This window comes from Neopsephotus bourkii, unplaced genomic scaffold (assembly GCF_033783945.1).
Source record: "Neopsephotus bourkii isolate Nb327-2 ecotype Australia unplaced genomic scaffold, CSIRO-AGI_Nbou_v1 NB_207, whole genome shotgun sequence".
Lineage (NCBI taxonomy): Eukaryota > Metazoa > Chordata > Aves > Psittaciformes > Psittacidae > Neopsephotus > Neopsephotus bourkii.
The window spans coordinates 845,703-870,660 of NW_026900719.1; the positions used below are offsets into that span (position 1 = coordinate 845,703).

General features: G+C 40.2%; 1 protein-coding gene across 2 annotated transcripts in view; it reads right to left on the minus strand.

Moving 5' to 3' along the window:
- MOCOS (molybdenum cofactor sulfurase) overlaps positions 1-23,893 on the minus strand; it is a 215,646-nt gene extending 191,753 nt beyond the window's left edge. The window contains exon 1 of one of the 2 annotated variants that reach the window (XM_061344302.1): positions 23,756-23,893. In XM_061344302.1, the coding sequence (XP_061200286.1) occupies positions 23,756-23,891 (136 nt within the window). In that variant the 5' untranslated portion in view covers positions 23,892-23,893. Of the gene's footprint in view, positions 1-23,498; positions 23,563-23,755 lie in introns of those variants that run through there. The other variant, XM_061344304.1, reaches the window with a different exon arrangement.
- Positions 23,894-24,958: the final 1,065 nt, after the last annotated feature.

Genomic DNA, 24,958 nt, shown 5'->3' on the forward strand with positions numbered 1-24,958 from the left:
GAACTCTAGAAGAAAAAGAACAAGTAAGTGACAAAATACGGAGAAGAGGGGTCTACACAAAATAGAGAGAAGAGGGGTCTACAGAAGTTGTAGACAAGTGCGATATCATCTGAACAAGCAGTGAGGTTTTAACAGGTAGTATCACATCAAGAACCTCTGGTAATTTTAGTCATTCAAGCCAGATACCCTTTTAGAGGCAGCTCCCTCTTTCCATTGACTGCATAAGAACTTGGCTACTCCCAGAGATGCTCTTAAATTAAATGGTGAAAATAGCTTTAGCTATGTAATACATATAACCTTTATAAAAGTGTCTGAAACCTCAGAATGATACAGGGCATGATATGCCCACACACTGGACAGACAGCAGACAGATAAGGATTCTGGTTCTGTAAGCCCTTTGAAAATAAAAAAAAAGTATCCTGCTAATATGGCTTGAGATTTACTTTTATTGGATATTTTCTGGATTAAACATTTAATGAATATTGTTATCTGTACTTTCAGTTCCTGTTTGGCATCGATTTAGACAAAACCTATCTAAACCAGAGTATGTTTTATGTAATAATGTGCCTCCCACCTAAACACTCCTGCTCTGCTAGACAGGATTTCCCTTGCTTAGGGCCAAGGAACTCTTCAAATGATCACAAAAGGATAGGCATGGACAAGTCCATAGTGTCCAAGCCTGAACAGTTACTATGCAGTTAAGGAGACACTGTTCCTCAGCATGATTTAACTTAGTTGCTACAGGCCTGTGAGTAATGCAGCGATCAGCCTGCAGCTATGGGGTGCATTCTGCTTCCCACCGCCAGTCCACTGAGTTCATTAATTTAAGTAATCACAGCTTGACCAGACTGCCAAATAGTGATCCATACTGGACTGTGAACAACCTGGATAATGGTATTAATATTTTAAGGGTCACTAACAAGATACTGAGTTCTGTGGGAAACTGGTGTTTAATTAATGCATTTTAGTGTTTGACTTGAAGGGCTGATTACAAAAAGCAAAGCATGAAATGTGCAATTACATTTATCCATAATAAGTTCCCATTATTTTTTCCACATGCTATTAGCTACCATTATTTGCTCTCGTTGCATTATTACCTACAGCAAAGCCAACAGAACATTGAAACAGTTTACAGTCAATACCATACACCCTCTTCATTTGCTGTACTCCTCAGCAGGGCCATACTGACTCCACAAAAGCTGTTTAGGTGGCTAGGGTTATTCCAGTAAGCATTGGCACTATTTTAGGAACACGAGCCCCTGCTTGCAGCTCACAGTTTACAGCTTGCTGATACTGAGGCCTATGTGAGTGCAAAAGAAAGCAGGATTTCATATTTATTAAGAAGTTACATCCAAACCTATGAAATGTACCTTTCAGACCTAGGAAAATAAAATTGCAAGCCTTCAAATTTCATCACTTGAAAGCTCTTGTGCTAAATGAGACCACAGTAAAAGGATTAATCAGCACCGACATTTGTCCATTTGGTTTACCTGTAGTACATAGCTTTATTCAGTGCCCACTTTTTGCTTACTGGGTCGTGATTAAATATTGACTATAGTCAGTGATGTTATTTCCACAGACACTAATGGGTTGTGTGAGACCAGCTGATGCCTTACCTATAGGCATGAGTCAGAGGTACCTCAGCTACATGTGAATAACATACTGCAGCCTACGGTCTCATCTCCTTTGGATGAAATATAAATCACAAGTGATTCATATTTATGCAAGTTTTTAAACAACTGTAACTCACCCAAACTGAAACTGGCTTTCATACCTCCCTAGTGAAGACACTATCATCTATTTTTTTTTTCTCTGATACAATTAATCAAATAAAAGAAGACTTGAAAAACATCAAGGATGACACGCAAATTCGTGAAGCGTTCCATATTTTTAGGGTTATGAGGGGCAGTCAACATGGCTTTACCAAGGGGAAGTCATGCTTGACCAATCTCATAGCCTTTTATGAGGAAATAACACGGTGGATGGATGATGGCAGAGCGGTGGATGTGGTCTACCTTGACTTCAGCAAAGCGTTTGACACAGTCTCCCACAGCATCCTTGCAGCTAAATTGAGGAAGTGTGGTCTGGATGATCAGGTAGTGAGGTGGACTGTGAACTGGCTGAAGGAGAGAAGCCAGAGAGTTGTAGTCTATGGGGCGGAGTCTAGTTGGAGACCTGTATCTAGTGGAGTGCCTCAAGAGTCGGTACTGGGACCAGTATTATTTAATATATTCATCAATGATTTAGATGAGGGAATTGAGTGTACTATCAGCAAGTTTGCTGATGACACTAAGCTGGGAGGAGTGGCTGACACACCAGAAGGCTGTGCTGCCATCCAGCAAGACCTGGACAGGCTGGAGAGTTGGGCGGGGAATAACTTGATGAAATATAACAAGGGAAAGTGTAGAGTCCTGCATCTGGGCAGGAACAACCCCAGGTTCCAGTATAGATTGGGGAACGACCTCTTAGAGAGCAGTGTAGGGGAGAGGGACCTGGGGGTCCTGGTGGACGACAGGGTGACCATGAGCCGACACTGTGCCCTTGTGGCCAAGAAGGCCAATGGCATCCTGGGTTGTATTAGAAGGGGGGTGGTTAGTAGGTCGAGAGAGGTCCTCCTTCCCCTCTACTCTGCCCTGGTGAGACCTCATCTGGAATATTGTGTCCAGCTCTGGGCCCCTCAGTTTAAGAAGGACAGGGACCTGCTGGAGAGAGTCCAGCACAGGGCAACTAAGATGATTAAGGGAGTGGAGCATCTCCCTTATGAGGAAAGACTGAGGGAGCTGGGTCTCTATAGTTTGGAGAAGAGGAGACTGAGGGGTGACCTTATTAGTGTATATAAATATATAAAGGGGGAGTGTCACGAGGATGGAGCCAGGCTCTTCTCAGTGGCAAACAATGATAGGACAAGGGGAAATGGGTACAAACTGGAACACAAGAGGTTCCACTTAAACTTGAGAAGAAACTTCTTCTCAGTGAGGGTGACGGAACACTGGAACAGGCTGCAAGGGGGGTTGTGGAGTCTCCTTCTCTGGAGACATTCAAAACCCGCCTGGACACGTTCCTGTGTAACCTTATCTAGGTGTTCCTGCTCCGGCAGGGGGATTGGACTAGATGATCTTTTGAGGTCCCTTCCAATCTCTAACATACTGTGATACTGTGATACTGTGATCTTCCCTGTTCTATAACCAGAAAGTGCTTTTGTTGATTTTGCTGAAGCTTTCACAGAAGCATTTGGTTTTGAGAAGGAAAGAGGTACTCAGAATTTCCACTGGAGAGAAAAACACAATGGCAAAAGATGATGTTTAAGGGATCTTAATAATAATTGTTTATAATAGCAGTCATTAGCTAAACTTTCTAGCAGAATTCTCCTGCTCTACTTTTCTTCCCATTCTTCCCATAAAGCAGCCACAGGCTTACAACAACGTAACTATGATAACGTTTGAAACTGACTTTTCTATTCAGTTCTATTTCTTTCTCTGTGACCTGAATTAATTGGATTCATATAAAATCTAGGACAAATTAGTGACTGTAAATATTCACTGCAAAATACATCAAATGAAATGTGCAGTGATGTATAGGAAACATTTTAAATGATTTTATGGGTTTCCAAAAACACTAACAGAGACAAACTAAGTTCAAAACAAAAGAAAACCAAAAAGTAACCCTTTTCTTCTCCCTTTTCCCTTAAAACTCATTTTGCTACACAGAAATACTCAAATCACTATGAGCTCCTGGGAGCTAGAGGCTTGGGTTCAACATGCAACCATAGCAATAATTAAACACCTGCATGAGAATTGGTAAATACAACAAATATTGAATGACAGATAGCAAAAAGTCAGTTAACCCAACTGTTCAGGCCTTACAGAAGTACTTCCCAGCCATCATTTCTTCCTGAGAAGAAGAAGAGGTGTAATGCCTTGTTTGGCAAACGCAACAGTACCTCCCTCTGCTGGCTTTTTCTGGCAAAGAGAGGAGGCTGCTACTGCAAACCAGTAGTAGTTATTTTCTAGTGGAGCCTCTTCACATAAGGTTCCCCACAGTTAATTATTTAATTTACTGATAGCATCCAGCAAACAGCCCATTGCCAGGAACAGATAGTGAAGATCAATTTCAGGGATATACAGCAAATAAAAGTTTCCCTTCAGCATGAATTTGGACTATCTGTCAGAGACAAACATATAAAACCAACCAACCACACTACCAGTAGAAACTGGATGTAAATTCAAAAAGTACGAAATCAAGAGTGTGAGGACTGCTGGCCAAAACCCCACTCTTGTAAGATGAGAGGTATGAGAAGATTATCCTGGCCCACATTGGGCTGTCCTTTGCTACAACACTCATCAACCAAGCGATGTATGGTGAAAATTTAATTTTTATGAAACAGAAGTAGTGAGACTTTATTAGGGAGATAGTAAGCTTGCATGAAAACCAAGGTATAGGCTTTTCCAGTGCATACGTATTGGGTTAACCTAAACATTATTCCACCATAAAGTCTTTTGGCACTAATTCCCCACACAGCAAACCAGTTTAACTTTTACTTTGTAGTAACTTGTTACCACAAGTGAAACTTATTCAACTATAAACAGACCAATCTATATGATAAGATTATGCTCAATTGCTTTACCTTTACTGAAGTTCAGAGATTGTATTAGGTATAAAGGCATCAATAATACAACTCATTAAATAAATTTATTTCTTATTTGGGGATATTTTAAAAAATGAGAAGTATTTGGTAATTTTTTTTCAGAACTGACTGTAATTTCCTAATACCTTCACAAACAGTGCAATACTTCAGTATAAAAAAAGAATAAAGTCTCACTCAAAAAAAAAAGAAATATCTAACAGACACAAACGTGTTTATGTCAATAAATTAATAGGAAGGTAATTATACATTGGCATAAAAGTTCTGTTAATACCCTATTATATTTGACCTAAATTACTTTCTACAGCTTTTTTCCCCTTTATTAAGTGTTTTCCCAAGCATAAATTCAAAGTCTTTAACAGCCATTTCCAGGAATGTGCTAAGAATGAAAAAGTCCATTTAACAAAAAATAATGTTATAGCAAACCACAGTTTTAATCCTGGAACAGCATGACAACTGCAGAGATTTGTTAACTAGTTCTGACAAAAGTAAGAAAATACCAGCTTCCTAATGACTAGGCCTGAATGCAGCAGTATGCGAGAGAAATCCTACCTAACACATCCCTGCTTTTAACAGGAATAACAGCATGCAGCTTCCAGCTACTGCATTTTTTTTTTTAACTTCTCTGAGGTCTGGCATGTTACAGCTTACTAAAAGAAACCTAAAAATCACTTGTGATGTTGGCACAAGTAACATAGTTAATGTCCCTCTTTCTAAAGAACTGTCAATATGAAGCACAACATTTGGAGGTTTGCTCTTTGAATATGACTTTTGACAACAAAAAACTACTGCTGGATACTGCTCTACAGCTGTATAAGGGGAGGAGTTTGTGGCCCTTCAAGAAATGTTACCTTGTGTTTGGTACAGATACTAGCATTTTAGAGGTCAGGTTCTCTGACATCTGAAGGGCTGCAATGGGACAAAAAGTCTTTTCCAAGGTTCGGTGAACCAAAAGGAACCCAAGCCAAGTCTGACTGAGTTTCCAGCTGGACTATAGTGAATAACCAGAGCAAAACTTTACGTTCAGGTCACAGAGACCTCACCTCTTGAGGAAGAGAAGCAAGCTCCGTTCAAACATAAGAATGTGCATCAAGGTCTGATTCAAAACCTTTGAATTAATTATGAGTCTCTGCTGAACTCTGTATGAGTTAAACCATTAACAAATCCACTATAATCAGCACTTCCTAAGCATACAGCAATGATTACCTTTTTGATTCCAGGCTATATTAAAGCCATGAGTTATGATCTACACAGGAGCTTAAATGACCTTTGAAATGAGTGAAATACTTCTTTCTTGAATAAGAATGCCAGGCCTCTCATATTGCTATCTCCTCAAACAATATCTACAGCACATCTTCAGTCTCTGGGGTATACACACACCTTCTCAAAGTCCAGGCATCAAGAAAGTGCAGCATTTTAAATAATTTATTAAAATTGCATTATTTCACAAAAAATAGAATATTTATTAAAAAATAATATTATTTTTAATAATTTTAAAATTTACAAAAGGAGTAGGAGGGCTATAATAACATAAGCAACAGCAATGAATGGAACCTCAAAATGACATCAATCAGCTTACTAGTCAGTTACATCAAAGAAAGAATTGATGTAGAAGCACATCCAGGTGACTGTTTCCTCCAAGCATGTATTAGACAACTTTATTTATAAATATGCAAAAATATGCCTGTGTGTGTAGTACTGAGATGGGTATACAAATATATGCATGTAAGTATTCCCTTAAGAGGATAATTAGTGTTTTCATGTTGCTTCTTGTAACAGAACATAAGAAAAGCAGATGTGAATCTGGAGACTTCCCTTACAGCTCTTTTCCACTTTCTCTTCTCTACCACTTCTCTAACTGTGTATTTTTGTACTTTTGTCAAAATGATAACCTAGAAGACGTCACATCTGCTTTCAGTCTCATTTAAATTAACATCTCAAAATTAACATCTACAGAACAGCATCAACACTCCACAAAAACAATGAGAACTTTTGGTAACATACCAAACTTGTGGGGTTTTGTCAAGGCTTGGCTTCTTTTGTTAAAGATACTTCATCTTAAGTGTCCCTTCCCTCTAACTCAAATAGGACAGACCAAAAAAAAAAAGGTATCTAAAATATCTACGTTAACCACAGTAACTGGTGGGTATCTTTGAAGACAGTTAGGCAAGCTTTTAACTTGAATAAATCTGCATTCACTAGAGAATTCCAATACAGGGGACTGAGTTCTAATGCTGAGTTCAATGCAAGTCCATTCAGTCAACTACTCTTCCCCTTTGAAACTTAACTTGGTTAATGAGGATGCTTTGTGTGTAAATAAAAGTAATCCAATTTATGCTAGTAGTAAGAGACTACAAATATATGAGTATCATAAATCCAATAAAAGACAGACACTACTGATATAAATGAACAGAATTTCATGTTTTGCCTACAAAAATGGGTCTCTGCATTTGCTCCTTTTTTTTTTTCTTATAGACCCAGCAATGAAGCAACTACAACTTTGTCCCAATTTTGTATCCATACACCAAAAGAATATTTTGCTGTGCTTCACTAAATCATGGTATAATTCCTCTCAATTAAAGGGCTTCTTTCAATACTAACAACATACAACATTAGAAATGAAAGAGAATTATAATTTCAACATAAATTATTCAAAGTACTAAATACAAATGGCCTCATTAACACTAGACTAGCTTTGAGAATGAATAAAAAAGGTTGTGTATGGAAAAACAAATATTTCAGTTTCCCTAATCTCTGAACTCTGAGTTTAAAAACCACAATTCTGTCACAATACCAGCTATTGCATTTTGTCTCAATGCAGATGAGAAAATGTTATGCATTTAAAAATCAAGGTCTTCCCCAAAAATTGTACAGTCTTGCCACATTTTAATAAATGACAAAACCAGACACAACATTCATAAAACATATCTCTCAGTTTATGACACAAGATACTTTTAAATACTATCTAGATAAACCCACACATAGGATACTCTGCCTCCAGAACTTACTACAGGATTGGATACTGAATTTGAGTATCAATTTCATATCCAAAGCCTCCGTAATTATGATAAGCACACTGAAGTACTGGAGTTGTAAGAGCTCCTCACAATAAAGTTTGGTCGTTCTCTATAGACCACTTCTCCCAGCAGCGTACAAAACACAAGATTGTTGAATACACCTATTCTTACATGGGCAAAGGATGTCAGGTGGCAAGTAGAGAGCTATGCAAGCTAAGAAACTCAGGAATTGAATCTGTAGCAGAAGGTGAGGATGGAGAGGAACTGTGAGGTGAACATTATTTGTGACAATGAGTGATCAAGTTAATAACAGCATTATTATATCCTGAAAATAATAATTTGTTAATATTTCAGAGTTAATTTCTATAGTGTTCATTTTCAAATACTTCTCAGACTTTCTAGTCTAAAAACCAAACTAGAAGTAACATAACAGAATACTACTGGTTTTCTGTAATCTGCTTTTATTATATCCTGAAAATTTCTCCTTTTTGTTCAATTTGTGTTTGAGGGCGTAATACTACCATATTCCCCCAAATCATGTATGTTTAAGGTAACAGTAGTGTGTTTGGTTCTTACCATCTGCATTTTAAAGGCACTTATTTGTCATTAAGATGGAATTGCTTTGTAATTCCCATTTATTTTTAGCAAAACTCCATAATCATTTTTCACCAAAAGGATCACCCAGGAAATCTAAAAATGAAACACCTAAACATAAAAAAACCACCCTCTGAAATAGCAAAGGTTCCTAGTGGAGCACAGAAAAGACAAGGTGCAGATCAGGAGGTTGGAAAATTTATGGGAAAATAAGTAAGCAAAGGAAGCACAAAAATTGAGTTGTCTAAATAAAAACTTAAATTTTAAAATCAGTATGTTAAGGTGCCCTTGTTTGTGTCCTTAGTTACAGTTAAGTTAATCAAGAAAGACCTGATTTTCAAATAATTGCAAGAACACATTCATTTTAAATGTGATTCAGCTTGCCCCGCCACCTTTCAAATCAGAGTGTCCAAAATTCAAACAGTTAAGGGGAGGAGGGTTGGAGAAATTTTGGTCAGACTGTTGTAATCCAATAACACAAAGAATGCATCTAACTCTGGATGCAATTAGTTCTACATGTTTCACTTCAGATCCATTCACTTGTAAGAGCTGCCCTCCAAATTTTTTCTATGAATACCAAAATGGGAATGATCCCTATTAGATCATGTAATTACCACACAATCAGTGGCTCCCTAATAGTCAACCTAGAATGAACACAGACAATTAGCTGCACAGAACATCACGCAGGTTTTATGCGAGATGACTGCTTTGAGGAAATTTGCTTCCAGAAAGACAGCAACCACTCCTCAACATTTTGTATAAACACCATATACCTGGTACTTCTGCTCCACAGAAAGTCAAGATAAAGTGATAAAATGAACCTCATGAGATCAATTATCCATACTGTGTGCAGATTTCCCAGCCCACTCACTCCCCCCGCCCCATGAGTAAACTACAGTTTTTCTTTTTCCAGCTTCTGCTGACAGAGGGATAGAAGAAAGGCATTAAGTGTAAATTTTTCCCCATGCCCATGCCATGCCCTTTTTCTGCCTACCCTCTTTCCAATTTGAGACACTTTTATTTCCTTCTGCTAAGAAAGATGACTGTTAAACACTTTATGTTCTCACCATAGTGAGACTAAAAATTCCTGGATTTATATATAAAATCCCATTTATTTATATTTTTATATATACCCACTGTAATGACTGTTCAGTGGAAAGGCAATAAGAAACAATCAATTTTGATAGGAATAGGTTCTTCCTTATATGACTTTTTTCTTTAGTGTTTCATTTTTTCTTATAGCATATTCCTGTCTACAAGCTGGAAACCCTAACCAATATATATCCAGAGACTATATACATTCAACTAGACTGCTCTTTTCTTCTGAGTTATTCCACAAGGAATACATAGTGCAGTAGATTCAATGCATGCAACACTGGTTGTAACTCTTTTACATTAAGAGCTTAAACAGTAAAGGTTTTAGTCTGCATTCAGATATTTCTTAATACAGGGAAATTAAATCTACAGCCAAAAAAAAAATAAAATAATAGATGCATAATGACTAGAAATATCTCAAGTCATGTTTATAGATTATTTAAAAAAATGTATAAAAAAATCTCCTTCTTTTATCTCATGCTGTTTCAATACAACTCCTGTAAGTACCCAGATAATCTTTAAAGACATAATAGCTTATTAATAAACAGAAGTTTAGCAGGCATTTGAAAAAGTGGCAACTAGCCAAAGGCAAGTTTTCCCCTCTAACTTCCTGAAGACCGCTCATTAGTTCTATATATAACAGTGAAATACAAAAACTGAAAAAGATCATTGAAAATTAACTGTTATTTGATTAGTTTAGTATATTATCACATTTCCACCACTAGAATGGAAGGAAACTGAAGCAAAGTGACTGATATTAGACAATGGATGCACCCACAAGGTATCTAATGTTCGGATTTGAAGATCTGATCAGACACTTGGAAACATGACAGCTGTCATGAGATTATTTGGTACTGCTTCCTCCACTTCAGTGGCACTGAAGTTTATCCAGGAAGCTCCGCAGTGTAATCCTCTCACCACTTTACAAGTACACCTATCCTTCTCTGTACTTGCAGAAATGGAAGAAAAACTGATTAAAGTTCTAATGGTAACAGCTATTTAATCTCTCAGGAGCTGTCATGCTCAGTGATGCAAAGCTCAGAGAATTGACTGAGTGCCTCCAAACAAGTATTACACACTGAACTCGGCAACAGTCCACACATTCAAAGGAGCAGAGGTTTTCATAATTTCTCTTTAATGGGTAGATTCAGCCCCCATGAGCTACAAAGTTGGTTTTACCTTTCATTAGAGCTAATCAGAATATAAATATTCCAATAAAAGCATGTGGTTTTAAATTTGACATTTGGGTGGCAGGCAGGGGAAGGTTTCTCCCAACTCTTGAAAAATACCAGGTGGAAAGGAAACTCAGTAAAAAAGAATATCACTGTAACTCACTAGGATTTACAAAGTATTCAACTTCATACTACTACAGACTTCTAAGAATAACCTAGAGGGTGAGTTATAAGAGGGAGAAATAGATGGGACTAGACCCACCCTCTGTGCAAACTGATATTGAAAACCAGCAGCTGGAGGGAGGGTTTGTTTTTATACAGCCTACAACTCAAGGAAGGTTCCTATGGTGCCACAGGAAGGCTTTGTCTTCTATCCCTACATCTCTCCCAGCAGGTCAGATGAAGCCATGGCCACAGTAGCCCTAACTAGAGGATGGTCCTGGATGCACAGCCCTGTGGTGCAGTGATGCTTTCTGTGCTCTACAGATGAGCTTCACCAAGCCTGAACATCAGGCAGCTCCTAACAAAATCATCATTACTTCCTTCCTCACTCCCATAACTCTGGTTTCTTTCCAAGCAGTAGTTTATACCCAAAGGTCACATTAAATTCTATTTTCTAACCCAAACCCCTAGGCTTCTACAGAAAAATGGAAAGTTTAAAAGTAAACTTGACAATGAGCTATGAAAGTTATTATTGAAATAGCTGTCTGTGACATGAAAAAGGAATATTAAAGAAGCTTACTCTTTGCCCCAGACATCTGCTTCTTTTCACTTCCTCATACCACACATCTTCCTTCAGCTCAGTGTTTTATTGACACTGGAGAGGTTTTAAAGAATGCGATTGAAGTAAGAATCTCAACTCATGATCAACCATTCTCAAGGAAAACATTTCACAGTATCAAATCCTAAATTGTAGTTATGATTGAAAAAAAAGGGGGGGGGGAGGGGGAGTAAAAGGCTGCTTCCAAAGGAATAGATTTCCTTTATGCTGGAATTACAGTTTCAGTGGTTTGTTCATAGGAGAATTACTTCAATGCACAGTATACCTTCAGCACTGTAGAGCCATTAGATGTGTATGAGTACATCAATAGCTTCTATTCTAACTAATGAAAAGCTGAATTTCCACAGAAAGCCAAAATTAGAGCCTTTCCTCTGGGTTCACTCTGCAGAATAAAAACAAATTATTAATTTTTTAATTGTTTAGGGAAGTTATTCTGTTACTCAGGAACTGACCTTGAAGGACAAAGAACAGATAAAACCACTAGCACCACAACTTTTTACCGAATTCCACCTTAGAAAAGTTTCACCTGAGCATGAACCTGGAATATTTTCACTAAACTCTGCAATTCATTTCCCCCCCAGAATGACAGATTTATAGCTATGGTTTCAACAAAACCTATATCAAAGACAGCTTCTGAGAAGTGGGGAGAGTGGGAGCAGAGAGACTAGAGAGAGCAAATTAAGATAGCTTTTCAAAACATTTAATGTACACAGCAAGTGATTTTCCCATTACAAGTGTCATAGTTTTTTCTCCCTTCCTTCTATATTTCTGCTCTTGGTGAGTTTGAAGAGATAATAAGACAGTTCACTGATCAAACATTAACTGGACAGTTAACAGTCTTTAAAACAGAAGGCTTCATTTCATTACCAGTAAAAAACAGGGCAAGGTGTGGTGGGATGACCCTAGCTGCACACCAGCTGCCCACCGAAGCATCTGTATCACTTCCCTGCTCAGCTGGACGAGGGAGAGAACGTGTAACAAAGGGCTTATGGATCAAGGTAGGAATAGGAAGAGATCACTCACCAATTGCCATCACAGGCAAAACAGACTCGACTCAGGGAAGTTAATTTATTACCAAATCAAGTTGGAGTAGGAGAAATAAAACCAAATCTTAAAAAAACCTTCCCTCCCCAATCCTCACTTCTTTGCAGGCTTAACTTCACTCCTGAGTTCCCTACTTCTTCCCCTCCAGCATCACAGGGGAACAGGAATGGGGAGTTGTGGTCAGTTCACCCCACATTGTCTCTGCCGCTCTGTCCTCCTCAGGGGACGACTCCTTACACTCTTCCCCTGCTCCAGTTAACTTCTAATAAATTTAAACGGCATATGCTTTTCTTCACTTATACAACTATTATATTATTTCTCTTGTAGAAGCGCAACCAGTCATCCTGCATTTGTACTATTAAGCTGTTTCAGCAGTATTGCAGCTGTTGCTAAATATCTAAGCTAAGGTGATAACGAGGACAATTATCATATTGCTACACTTCGTGACCACCTTCCAGGATATGTTGATTTTCAGGTACTCACATTCTTAAAGGGATGCATTTAAAAGCTTTTATCACTAATCAAGTGTTTTGTTTGTTCGTGAACACAAACTTTATGATTAAGTAAAAATGGAGTGCAATAATCTATGTACAGTTTTGTCTGAACACCAATTCAGCCAGCTTCCTAGGTACTCAATGCTAGTGCGTTCATGTGTGGGGAAAAAGTAGTATGTCAACAGTTGGCAAAGGCTCCTTTTCTGTACAGTCTTTAATTAGACTGCATTCAGTCCATCCGGTAAGGAGTTCTTGCAGGTTAATCACTTCTATTTATCTGCTTTTATCCAGTCTCATGAGAAGGCAACAGGCATTATCAAAGCAAATTGCCCATCACAACTGAGATCAGACAGGGTATTAAGAGGAGTCTTCCATTCCGCTCACTGGGTTTACACATTCCTAAATTAATTAAACCTGTAAGAAACATTTCCCTTGCATGTGGTGAATCAAAGACAATGACAGATATTTAAAAAGTTGCATACTGCCAGAGCAGCTCAGTAACATTTTGTTTTGTGACAATTCTAATTGTTTACATTACAATAAATTAGAGGCAGATACACAAATAATAAAAATGTGACTCCTAGTCACATGTTTAATAAGTTACTTGATAACTTACACTCCTTAACAAGTTACTTGGCAAATGAATGGCACAGCATATGAGCAGTGTATGTTACTCAACAGCAATACAAAGTCCTTTCTCTTAAAGAAAGGCAACATATGTTTGCACCCATTACTGATACCATCAGTTCCAAACTATTGAATTATGACATAATTAATGCACTGTTGGCATACATATAAAGATGTGAAAATCCTGGCTGTCAATGTCTTCCTCAGGAAGAAATTATAGGACAAACTTTCTGATGATCACAAAATAAGCTAGGCTGGAAAAGACCACCAAGATCGTCAAGTCCAACCATTACCTCAGCACTGACAAGTCCACCACTAAAGCATGTTACTGAGGGCATCTACATGGCCACACTATTGCTGATACAGGCCGGGATGGTCTTGTCCTTCTTGGCTGTCTGAGCACAAGCTGCTCATGTCCAGCAGCCATCAATAAGCGGGTCCTTTTCCATGAGCAGCTTCCCATCCACTCTTCCCTAAGCCTGGAGTGTTGCAGGGGGCTTTTGTGGCCCAAACACAGGACTCGGCACTCTACTCTGTTGACCTCATACCATTGGCCACAGCCCATCAATCCAGCCTGTTCAAATCCCTCTGCAGAACCTTCCTACCCTCCAGCAGATCAACACTCCTACCCAGCTTGGTGTTGTCCACAAACTTACTGAGCATGCCCTCAATCCCCTCATCCAGACCTTCAATGAAGATATTAAACAACATGGGTCTTAACACTGAGCCCTGAGGGACACCACTACTGACCAGTCACCAACTAGATGTGATACCATTTACTACTACTCTTTGGACTCAGTCATCCAGCCAGTTTCCAAATCAGTGAAGAATCCACATATCCAGGCCATGAGCAGGCAGTGTCTCCAGGCAAATGCTGTAGGAAACAGTGTCAAATGCTCTACTGAAGTCCAAATACACGAAGTCCACAGCCTTTTCCTTATCAACGTTATCATCGAAAGAGATCAGGTTCGTCCAGCAGGATCTGCCCTTCATGAACTGATGCTGACTGAGCCTGAGCCCTCTGTTTTCTTGCACATGCTTTATGACCTCACTTAGGATCATCTGTTCCATGACTTTCTCCACCAACACCTGTCCTGCTCATAAGTTTGTAAAGAGCAGTGATGTTTGGTGTTTAATTGTGCATTAATGAAATAAATTCATACAATATTAATTCAATTAATGAATATTTGCTGAAATGAGCTTCCTGTTATCTTTCCACATTTTACTTTAGGACATTATTCCGCATATTGCCAGAGGAAGTAAGCTTAGTTGTACAATTGTCCTTCCTCAGCTAACCATGTCACCAAAAGATCACATTCTTGGGTATCCCTCTCTTTTAAGAAGACCATAAGTGACAAAAAATCCTGTCTAGATATGTTTTTAGCTTTCTTTTAAAATAATTTTAGATCTTGTTACTCCAGGGAGTAATCTGAATGAGCACAGAAGCTACATCTTTTTCACTTCTCTTGTAAAAGGTATATTTCCCTGGCTAATACAAGAAAGGAATGAGTCAGTACAATCCTAAAAGCACAAAGGGAGAAATAAAATAGTGGGGAAAGATTTCTCTCTCATAGACATGTCTTCCCATTTTATATGGGCACTTCACGTACCAGGAAAAAATTGTGTCTTAACACTGTCCTGCATGACATTCTCACAGCAGCTGCCTGCCTGGGGTCACATCACAGAATCACAGAATCATTAGGGTTGGAAGGGACCTCTGTAGATCATCCTGTCATATCATATACACCTGGCAGTCCATTACTTCTCTACAGCAGGACAGAAGGTGAAGGGGTAAAGAGCATCACAGCACTGGATCTACCTGGGCTGCCATGAATACTGCCAGGAGTGTTAACAACTTGCCTCATTAGCAATGAAACTAATGAAGCATGACATTTTACTCCTTTGTGGCCTGTCTTTATGCCTCCCTGCCCTACTATACGCATGTTTCCCCATAACTCTGGCATCCCTTTCCCACACCTTCAGTTCTTGATATCACCTTTTTCATAATACCTCCAAAAAATCACATCTCCTCCTAACAAACATGACAGGAACCAGACTGTGGTTCTCAAAATGCAGACACGGTAACACTATAAGCATGATTACATTTGGAAGAGAAAATAAATACACCAAGCTGATACATTCTTACGAAGACGTCATTTATTTATTTAATTTTAGTTCTGGTTTTAAGTTAGGGCAAGTATAAAAATTAAAAACAAACAAGCAAAACCAAACAACAACAACAACAACAAACCATAACCAAACCCAAAACAAACAAACCCCACCTTACTAGAATTTAGTGTCACATAAAGGAGAACATCTGCATTGATGGCTTGAGCCAAGACAACCTATTATAAAAAGCCTAAGAGTTTGGCTGCTTACCATCCTACTTCCTAAGTATCATCTATGAGTTAAGCATCCTACTAACCTCCGTGCTCTGCAAATATATTATGCTGTCTAGCCTTTTATCAGTCTCTCATCTCAGTGCTTTTCATTATGCAGTATGGTCTTCCTGAGTTCAATGACAGTCTTTTCACACCCAAATGATGCCTCTGCAGGATCTCTCTGATACCAAGTATGCAATGAATCAAGCTGATCAGAAAAAAACAGACCTCTCACCTCTCTGTTTGTCTTTGTCCTTAAACTGAGAGTACCCTTGAATTCTGGTGAGCAGATCAGATACGGGAATTGCTACCATAACATGTAATAGAAATTTCAAGAGTGTCACAGGGCAAGTTCTGATACTGCAGAGGAAATTCTAATATATGTGAAGGGAAATAAGAAGCAGACCACATCTGTCTGAAAATTAACATCTACTCTATAATTAATAAAACTATATTTCATATGAAAAAACCCAAGCCAAACCAAGTCAGATATACACCGTAAGGAAATATACAGAAAACACTGGAGAAGAAATCAATACACATTTCACATAAAGAAACATCATAGCAACAGAGAATAAACAGGAGAATCTAAAAGGAAGCAAAGGCGACAGAAGGAAGACAGCACCACTGATGCAGTATTCTGTAGGAATAAGATTTTGGTCTGTTTCCAATTTTTGAGTAAGACATAAGAAAGCATCTTGTGTTTTTCGAAATAAAATATTTGCCTGCTTCCATACCTTCATATACTAATATACTTCTTCTGCAGACTTTAATTTTAAAGCTAATGTATCTTTTAATTAAAAGTGCATTTTTATTTTTTTTTTTTTTTAATGGGTGGCTGATACCCTGCAACATCTATGGAGTTCCATAAAGTTTCTTTCCAAATCTAAATTTTTTCTTTTTTTTTTTTTTATATCTACATGCTGATTTAAAAAAAATCTAATGTCTACAGATGACTATTTCCTGCTGTAAGAATCTAGTCTCAACTGCAAATATTTATTTCTAAGATACAGCTGAAAATTATGAGTTTGTCAACTGTATCACATTTATAGGGTTTAGTACCTTGCTTTTTTGCTCAACATTTCTGTATTCAAGACAGAGTTTTAAATGTCTTGCACCTTGTGATACAGGCAATTGCAGAGCCAGTGTAATGGTGCGGTGAACACCTTTATATGGGTACTACACCACCAAATCTGAAGTTAGAAATAAATTATATATTACTCTTAATAATACAACTCAAGAAAGAAAAGACATTACCTTTACCTTTCAGGGATTCCCCCTCCCTTCTTCCCCCCTCCCCTCCCCCCCCCCCCAATTAAGCTTTAACTAATACTTTACTCAGTGTTGAAATATTACAATGACAATATTATTGACTACTTTTCCATAAGAACTATGTCCATTACAAAAGATCATCTAGCTCTGAATGATCAATTGAAAGGTCAGTCCTGCATAGAGCAGACCACTGACTGACTTCTGAACCCTAAATACAAAGTAGGAAATTTCGTAACAGCAGTAACTGTTAAGCAACCTAAACAGTTACTTCTATGTAACTTTAACAGTCACTTCTATAAAGGCAGAGAAAAACATCTGAAACTAACACACAGTTGATGTTAACTGTGTTTGGTACTCAATCACTTTATGTTCCACACACGTTTCCTCTTTAATATCAATTCTTTCTACAATAGCTTATTTAGATAAGTACTGCTGGCTTGAAATCGATGGGAAGCATTAAGACTTTAAATGAGCATATATATTGGTTTTTACAAAACAGTTGTCATATCGTTATGCAGTTACACTTTCCATACCACAGCTTCTTATGATACTTTTCCCACACACTAAATGCCTCTTCCCAGATGTCTTCTAGGATTTTAAACTGTCCACCAACAGCCTACTTTAATAAATAAAATTACTTTTGCTTCCTTTTCCCCCCAGGTAAAAATAATGATACAAAAGTGTTTCATAAAATGAAATTATGTTGTAACAGAGGGGCTACAGGAAACAGGAGCAGGTTACCAGCCAGAGATCTCAAAGTGTGGTAGACAGGAGCTCTCAGCTTTAGATACCAAACTGAGAGGTTTAGAAAATTTCTTCTCTGTTCATGATGAGCAAGAGATGAGGTAACTCAGTGAGATTTAATCTCCAGCACTACTAGCAGCTCTTCTAGCTACCCAGAATCTTCCAAAGAGACAACAAAAGCAGTCTCTCCCTTCCCCTACACATTGCATTTATTGCCTTTGCATAGGAGATGTAAGCACTGGATTAACATATGAAATATCTGCAAGTGGGTGAAATCATTTTACCTTTCCAGGAAATGCTGCCTCTCCCAGGACTGTAGCTGCCTAGCTTAATTCTGCCAGCAATGGGTGGGAAGGCTTTAGGGAACTCATAATCAAGTATTGTAACTGACCATAAAATGGCACATGCCTTACTTCTGGTTCAGCGTAGACCTTAGACAACAATCAATCATAACAAACTTATCCCTCACTTTCAAAATGTTTTATAAATTGCATAATGAGACTAATACTGCTAAATTGCTCAAAGAACAGCATTGCTCAAATAACCTAAATGTAAAAGGTTTTACTGAGCACAGGCACTTACTTTTCAAGAAAAAGAAAAAAGAGATTAAAAAGAAAAGCTTCATCTACAGATAAAAATAATTAATAATTAGGAAATCAGCAGAAGATAACATAAACAAGCAGAAGTAGAATACAGCTACCAGATCAAACAGCAAAGTCTTAAAAAAATTGCAAAACCTTCAAATCTCTGTAGATGTAAAAAAGATTAAAAAAAAAAAAAAGAAAATCAAATTATGTTAGAATAAAAAATCATTCGTTTTATTTTTCTAACACAAGGCTGGTAGAACTTCTGGTTTGACAAAGCTAGGAAACTGGCATAACAGTAGAGAAACTGAGGTCATGCCTATGTTTGCTGCTAAGAGATGAGCATAAGTCTTCGGCTTGGAGTACTCTCCTCTTCAAAGATTTCATGAAATGTGAGCATTGGCTACCTATCAACAAAATTACTCTGAGCTGACATACCAGAATGCATTTCCTACTCCTGAAATTCAACCAAAACAACAGATTACCCTAAATGTGACAAAACAGATAGGCTTTTCTGTTCTCAGAAGACAGAGCTGACCTTTGCTAGGTGAGCCACTGAGGACTAACTGAAGTGCACGGAGAAGACTCGCTTTTCCCATTCTCCTACTTACAGGAAAGTCTCCATGCAAATAAATATCAGCAATGTAAGTAAAATGTCTTATTTATCTGTAAGGTCAGATCCAACATCTAGCTATTCCTTAGCTGAACAGAATACACTGTCATACCAGTGACCAGTTCATGGAACTTAGTTTGAGTTTCAAGGAAATGAAGGCCAATTCTCTTAGTCAAAGCTTAGTGTGCCTTTCTTTTTTGTTTAACAGGAAAGCTACATTATTATTGTTAGTTGTATGTAATCACACATATCACAAATATTCATACAACTAAAGTAACACATGATTTGTCAAATTACTCTTGTTGAAGTATGGGACAGTGATAAATTTGAAAGTGAATGTGACAGTGCCTTTTGCCTCTGTTAAAAGACTATCTTCAAATAGTCAGCAGGCCTTAAAGAACATGTCATCACTAATACACACTGATTTTTATTTGGGGGATGGGTATCCACTGCTTATCACTCTTGGAAAGCTCCCACTGAAATGGACACAACTATCTGAGCTGAGAATACTGGCACACAGCTGAAACTGGGAAGGTATCTTGGGATTAAATGCTGCATTGAAAATCACATGCCAGCTTTTTCTTTTTTAAAACCATGATACAAACTGAAGCTGGTTTTTTATTTCCTATGATAAATATCACAGAAGCACATTCATTCCTATTACTTAACAACAGAACCTATAAACTCCCGCTGATTTCCTTATCCATTTCTAAAGCACAATTTACAGTCCTACATTGCAGATAAGGGTGTGCTGTTCACAAGATTAAAGTCAAGGTCACATATTGTGCATATGCTGCTGCCTGTGAAACAGGGATCCGTTTCACAGACTCCACATGTATTTTTAGAAGGGGCTGCTCTAGCCACCAGCTAACAGCCCTTGAATTACAAAAGTGAAGATAAACTTTGGTTTAAAAGGTAAAATGTAAGGCTTCTGTGACAAAAAAGACAAACCCCTGCTGATTCAAGGAAGTAAAGTAGTTCCTCTTATCCCTTCCCAAAACCTGAAGGGAAAATCTCCAACACACTCAATATGAGCCTAACTTTCCTTCTGATGGAGCCAAGAGTGAAACTCCTGCAGACTTTGATAAGACCACCAGTAGACCACCTCTGAAAAATCCTAGCTTTATAGTATGTCCAGCAACTGGTGTTCCCTACACACATCTGTAGTACCTCCTCAACAGACACTTGTTGCAATTATTCACACAGGAGCACAAGCCCCATGCAAGTAAAGGTTTATAACACAGAAAGGGTTTCTGAATTCCCCAGAGAATACCATTTGCACAAGATGTGATCAGAAGATGCCACCAAATATGAGGAAGAAGCAATTACATTGATAAGCAATAAATATTATTATCACATGCTCCTCATGTGTGTCAATTGACACTTCCAATTGTCATGACACACAAGTGTCATCTGACACTTCCAAAATTGAGCATTAGGCTTCATTCATGGATATCTAGAAAGGGACTTTAAAAAATCTGTTCACATAGAAAGTGAGATGCAATATCTGGATTTTTATTCAACTTTAACCATAGAATCATAGAATAGTTAGGGTTGGAAAGGACCAGAAGATCATAAAAGTTCCAACTCCCCTGCCATGGGCAGGGACACCTCACACAACCATGTCACCCAAGGCTCTGTCCAACCTGGCCTTGAACACTGCCAGGGATGGGGCATTCACAACTTCCTTGAGCAACCCATTCCAGTGCCTCATCACCTCCCCTGTTTAAGTTTTAACCCATTACCCCTTGTCCTGTCACTACAGTCCCTAATGAAGAGTCCATCCCCAGCATCCTTACAGGTCCCCTTCAGATACTGGAAAGCTGCTATGAGGTCTCCATGCATCCTTCTCTTCTCCAGGTTGAACAGCCCCAACTTTCTTAGCCTGCTTTCATACAGGACATGCTCCAGCCCCCGATCATCCTCGTGGCCCTCCTCTGGAAGTGTTCCAACAGTTCCATGTCCTTTTTATGTTGAGGACACCAGAACTGCACACGATACTCCAAGTGAGGTCTCACGAGAGCAGAGTAGAGGGGCAGGATCACCTCCTTTGACCTGCTGGTCATGCTCCTTTTGATGCAACCCAGGATACGGTTGGCTTTCTGGGCTGTTAGTCCGCACAGCTGGCTCATGTTCATTTTCTCATCAGCCAACACCCCCAAGTCCTTCTCCGCAGGGCTGCTCTGAATCTCTACCCAACTTGTAGCTGTGCCTGGGATTGCTCTGACCCAGGTGTAGGACCTTGCACTTGTCATGGTTAAACTTCATGAGGTTGGCATCAGCCCACCTCACAAGCATGTCAAGGTCCCTCTGGATGGCATTCCTTCCCTCCAGCGTATCAACCGAACCACACAGCTTGGTGTCATCAGCAAACTTGCTGAGGGTGCACTCAATCCCACTGTCCATGTCAGCGACAAAGATGTTGAACAAGTCCCAACACCTGTCCTTGAGGGACACCACTTGTTACTGGTCTGCAACTGGACATGAGTCATTGACCACAACTCTTTGTGTGTGGCCATCCAGCCATTTCTTTATGCACTGAGTGGTCCATCTGTCAAACCGATTTCTCTGCGATTTAGAGACAAGGATGTCATGTGGGACAGTGTTCAACGCTTTGCACAAGTCCATGTAGCAGACGTCAGCTTCTCTGCCCCTGTCCATCAGTTCCATAGCCCCATCATAGAAGGCCACCAAATTGGTCAGGCAGATGGAAATGGTGGAAATGATGGAAGTGATATATGAGGCAAGCCCCAAATAGACAAAGCAAGGCATTACTTTTAGCTGCCTACAAATAAAGTTCATTCTCTTTTACCTAGTGGAACTAGTTAAGCCCGCTCTTTACTAAAAGAGATTAAATCGCAGCGTCTTTGTACATCAGGGAAACACCCAGCAGAGACCAACCCCATGAACAGCTACAGGTTCGTTGATGAATCATCATTTGTACATTCAGGACTCACCTATAAAGCTGACCCAAGGCCACCAGAGGTGTAAAACTCGTACCTCATCCCCCAGCCTACGTGTTCTAGAATGTCACTAGAAATGCTTAAGTAGTAAATGCCTGAAAGGCCCACTAATTTTTTTATAAGTCACTTGGAGAAGGCCCTTTACTATATAGAAATACAGAATAGTAATATACAATAGTAATTGCTGCTGCAAACCCATACATCAGCCACCTTTCCTTTGCCTTCTTTCAGCAAGGCAGCAAAGAGCTAGAGCTTTAAAAGACACCAACATCAATGTGTCTAGACCTTCAGCAAGTGGGGATACAGCTACATGGCCAAGTAAAAGGATGCCAAAAAATAAGTACGAGCAACATGTTTCTCATCCACACTGCTCCACTGTCAGCCGCTTCCTGGATTCTGTCTTGGACTAGTCCAACTGGTCAGCTGTGAGACAGACAGATGTGTAAGGCAGGGGACACTTAGCCTTACACGCTTGGCCTAGGAATCTGTCTCTGGACACCTTTCATGTGGCATTACTGGCATCACTTGAAGATACAAGTTCGTGACTACAGATATGCCCCTGTTTTTAAGACAAAAATCCCGTAAACGACACCGCATGTAAGAACAGCAATCAGTTAAGGATACTGATCTTCTTCACGGACGTAAACTCCTAAGGCTCTGCTTTTGCAGTGACTTCCATTTGGGATCCCTGGCTGACATACCAGCCACCGCTCCTTAGCAGATATACTTTGTTTCGAAACTGGGGAACCTCACAAGGAATGGGCCTGATCCTCAAGTGCCCTGAAAAGTCATCTGCTTAAACGTCCAAACAATGCTTCAGTTAACTGTTTCAGTTACAAATACCCAGTTTTCAGAATCCTGCCCTGAATTTAAGGACAAGCAGTTTCTTGTTAGCAAACTTTTGGTGATGCAACTAGTATGACAAATAGCAGACTGTGAAATTAACTTACTGAACATTAATGTTCCTTGACCTGTTACTTGTAAATAAGTTTTTTCCCACATCCCTTCAAAGGCAAAGTGTAACTCCATTCTTTACTAGATAACTCATGTGTGCATTTAGAAATACATGGGAGAGAAAGCCTGCTTTTGCATTTTATCACCAAAACTCAAAGACATAACAAAAAAAGAATCATGATAGGAAAGTGGCTTAAATAACAGTCTGAGGGAACCCAAACGATGTTACTTACTCTGCTCTCTACTCTTCTTACCTGTAAGTATTTTGAAGTGCTAGTATCACAGTCACTGCTATCACTTTAAGTAAAATAAATTACTGTAGTATACCCATTACCATTAGAAGATTTGAAGTAATATGCCTAAGCAATGTTTAATATTGGGGGGAGCAGAAATCTAACCTGCAAAAGTAGTTTACAAAGACCTATCTAACCACAAACCTTTACTTGCCAGAGACTGTTTTACCAGTTTAATTGGGGGGGCCCCCCCCAACTGCCCAATATCTCTGAGTGTTGTTGCTGTACCTAAATCTAGTTCTACTGAACTCATGGCACCTGCGGGGCACTATATCGGAGAAGGACAAGGAGAAGAGAGAGAAGAAGAGGGGGTGCTCCTAACCCCTCCGCCTTGTGGCTCCTTGCAGGGAGGTGACACCGGTGCTTTCTGCCTCCCCTCCCTCACGCCAGAAACTTCCCGCACGGCAAGGCGAGCCAGAACCGGCCAGAGCCGCCCCCGCCCCGCCCCTCACCCGCCCCTCTGGGCTGCGCCCGTCCCGCGGTACCTCGGAGCCGGGGGAACTCGCGCTCCCGGAGGCCGGGCAGGCCGTCGCCGTACCCATACCCATACTCGTACCCGGTGGGGCAGGCGGCCCGGAAGGCATGGAAGGAAAGCAGGTCCCCCAGCGGCGCCCCGGCCATGCTAAGGGGGCAGAGAAAGTCTGACTAAAGCACCAGCTCGACTCTGCCGGGCACGGAGCCTCCCGGCCGGCAACTCTGCGGGCTGGCAACTCTGCGGGCAGGCTCTGCGGCCAGCCCCGCACAGCCAGGTCCGATCCGCCGGCCTCCCTCCTCGCTCCTCCCGCCGCCCGCCCCCGCCGGGTTGCCCGTGCCCCGCCTGCCCGCCCTGCCCCGGGAGCGGCGGCACAGCGCGGTGCTGGAGCCGGACAGGGGCCACTGCGCTCCGGCGGCAGCTGGGCCGGGGGCTGCTCCCGAGCAGGCAGGCGGCGGGCATAGGGTGCGCTGTCTGGATGGGCCGAGAGCAGGGCCTGGACCGGTCATAGAATCATGGAATGGTTTGGGTTGGACCGGACCTTAAGTTCCAACCCCCCTGCCATGGGCAGAGACCTTCCACTGGACCCTGTTGCTCAAGAACCCGTCAAACCTGGCCTTGAACACTGCCGGGTATGGGGCAGCCACAGCTTCCCTGTTTCACCACCCTGACAATAAAGAATTTGCGCTGCTCCAGCCAGCAGCCACCCGGCAGCAGTCATCTAGGGCTGGACAGCCATGCAGGCAGACCTCCACGGACCCAAGCAGAGCCAGTCCTGCGTGGAAGTTTCCGGAAGCACACAGACATCAGGTTTGTGTTCACAGTAACACGAGTGCCTCTGCTCACATCCTCTCCTACTGAAGCACACTGTTTAAAATAGCAATAGCTTATGGGATTCTCTCTTCCCTAAAATTTTCAAATTCAGTGTTCAAATTTTCCTTATGTCCCCCAGATGATGCCTATCCATTGTTACTCATAGGTAGTGGAAATCATTCTCTCACCCCTTGCATTTGGTTTGTGATACTTCTGTATCAGGCTTAACTGGCTCTGCTGCCCATAGATACTATGTGGTTAGTGCACAGGACCGTGGCTGGCCAGAGGCCTAAGGGCTGTTATGGGCTGGTCATCAGGTGTAGAGAGAATGGCAGCCACTCATGTAGCATAAACTATAACTGTAATTATACACAAAACATCATAGCCAAAGGATTTTTTTTTT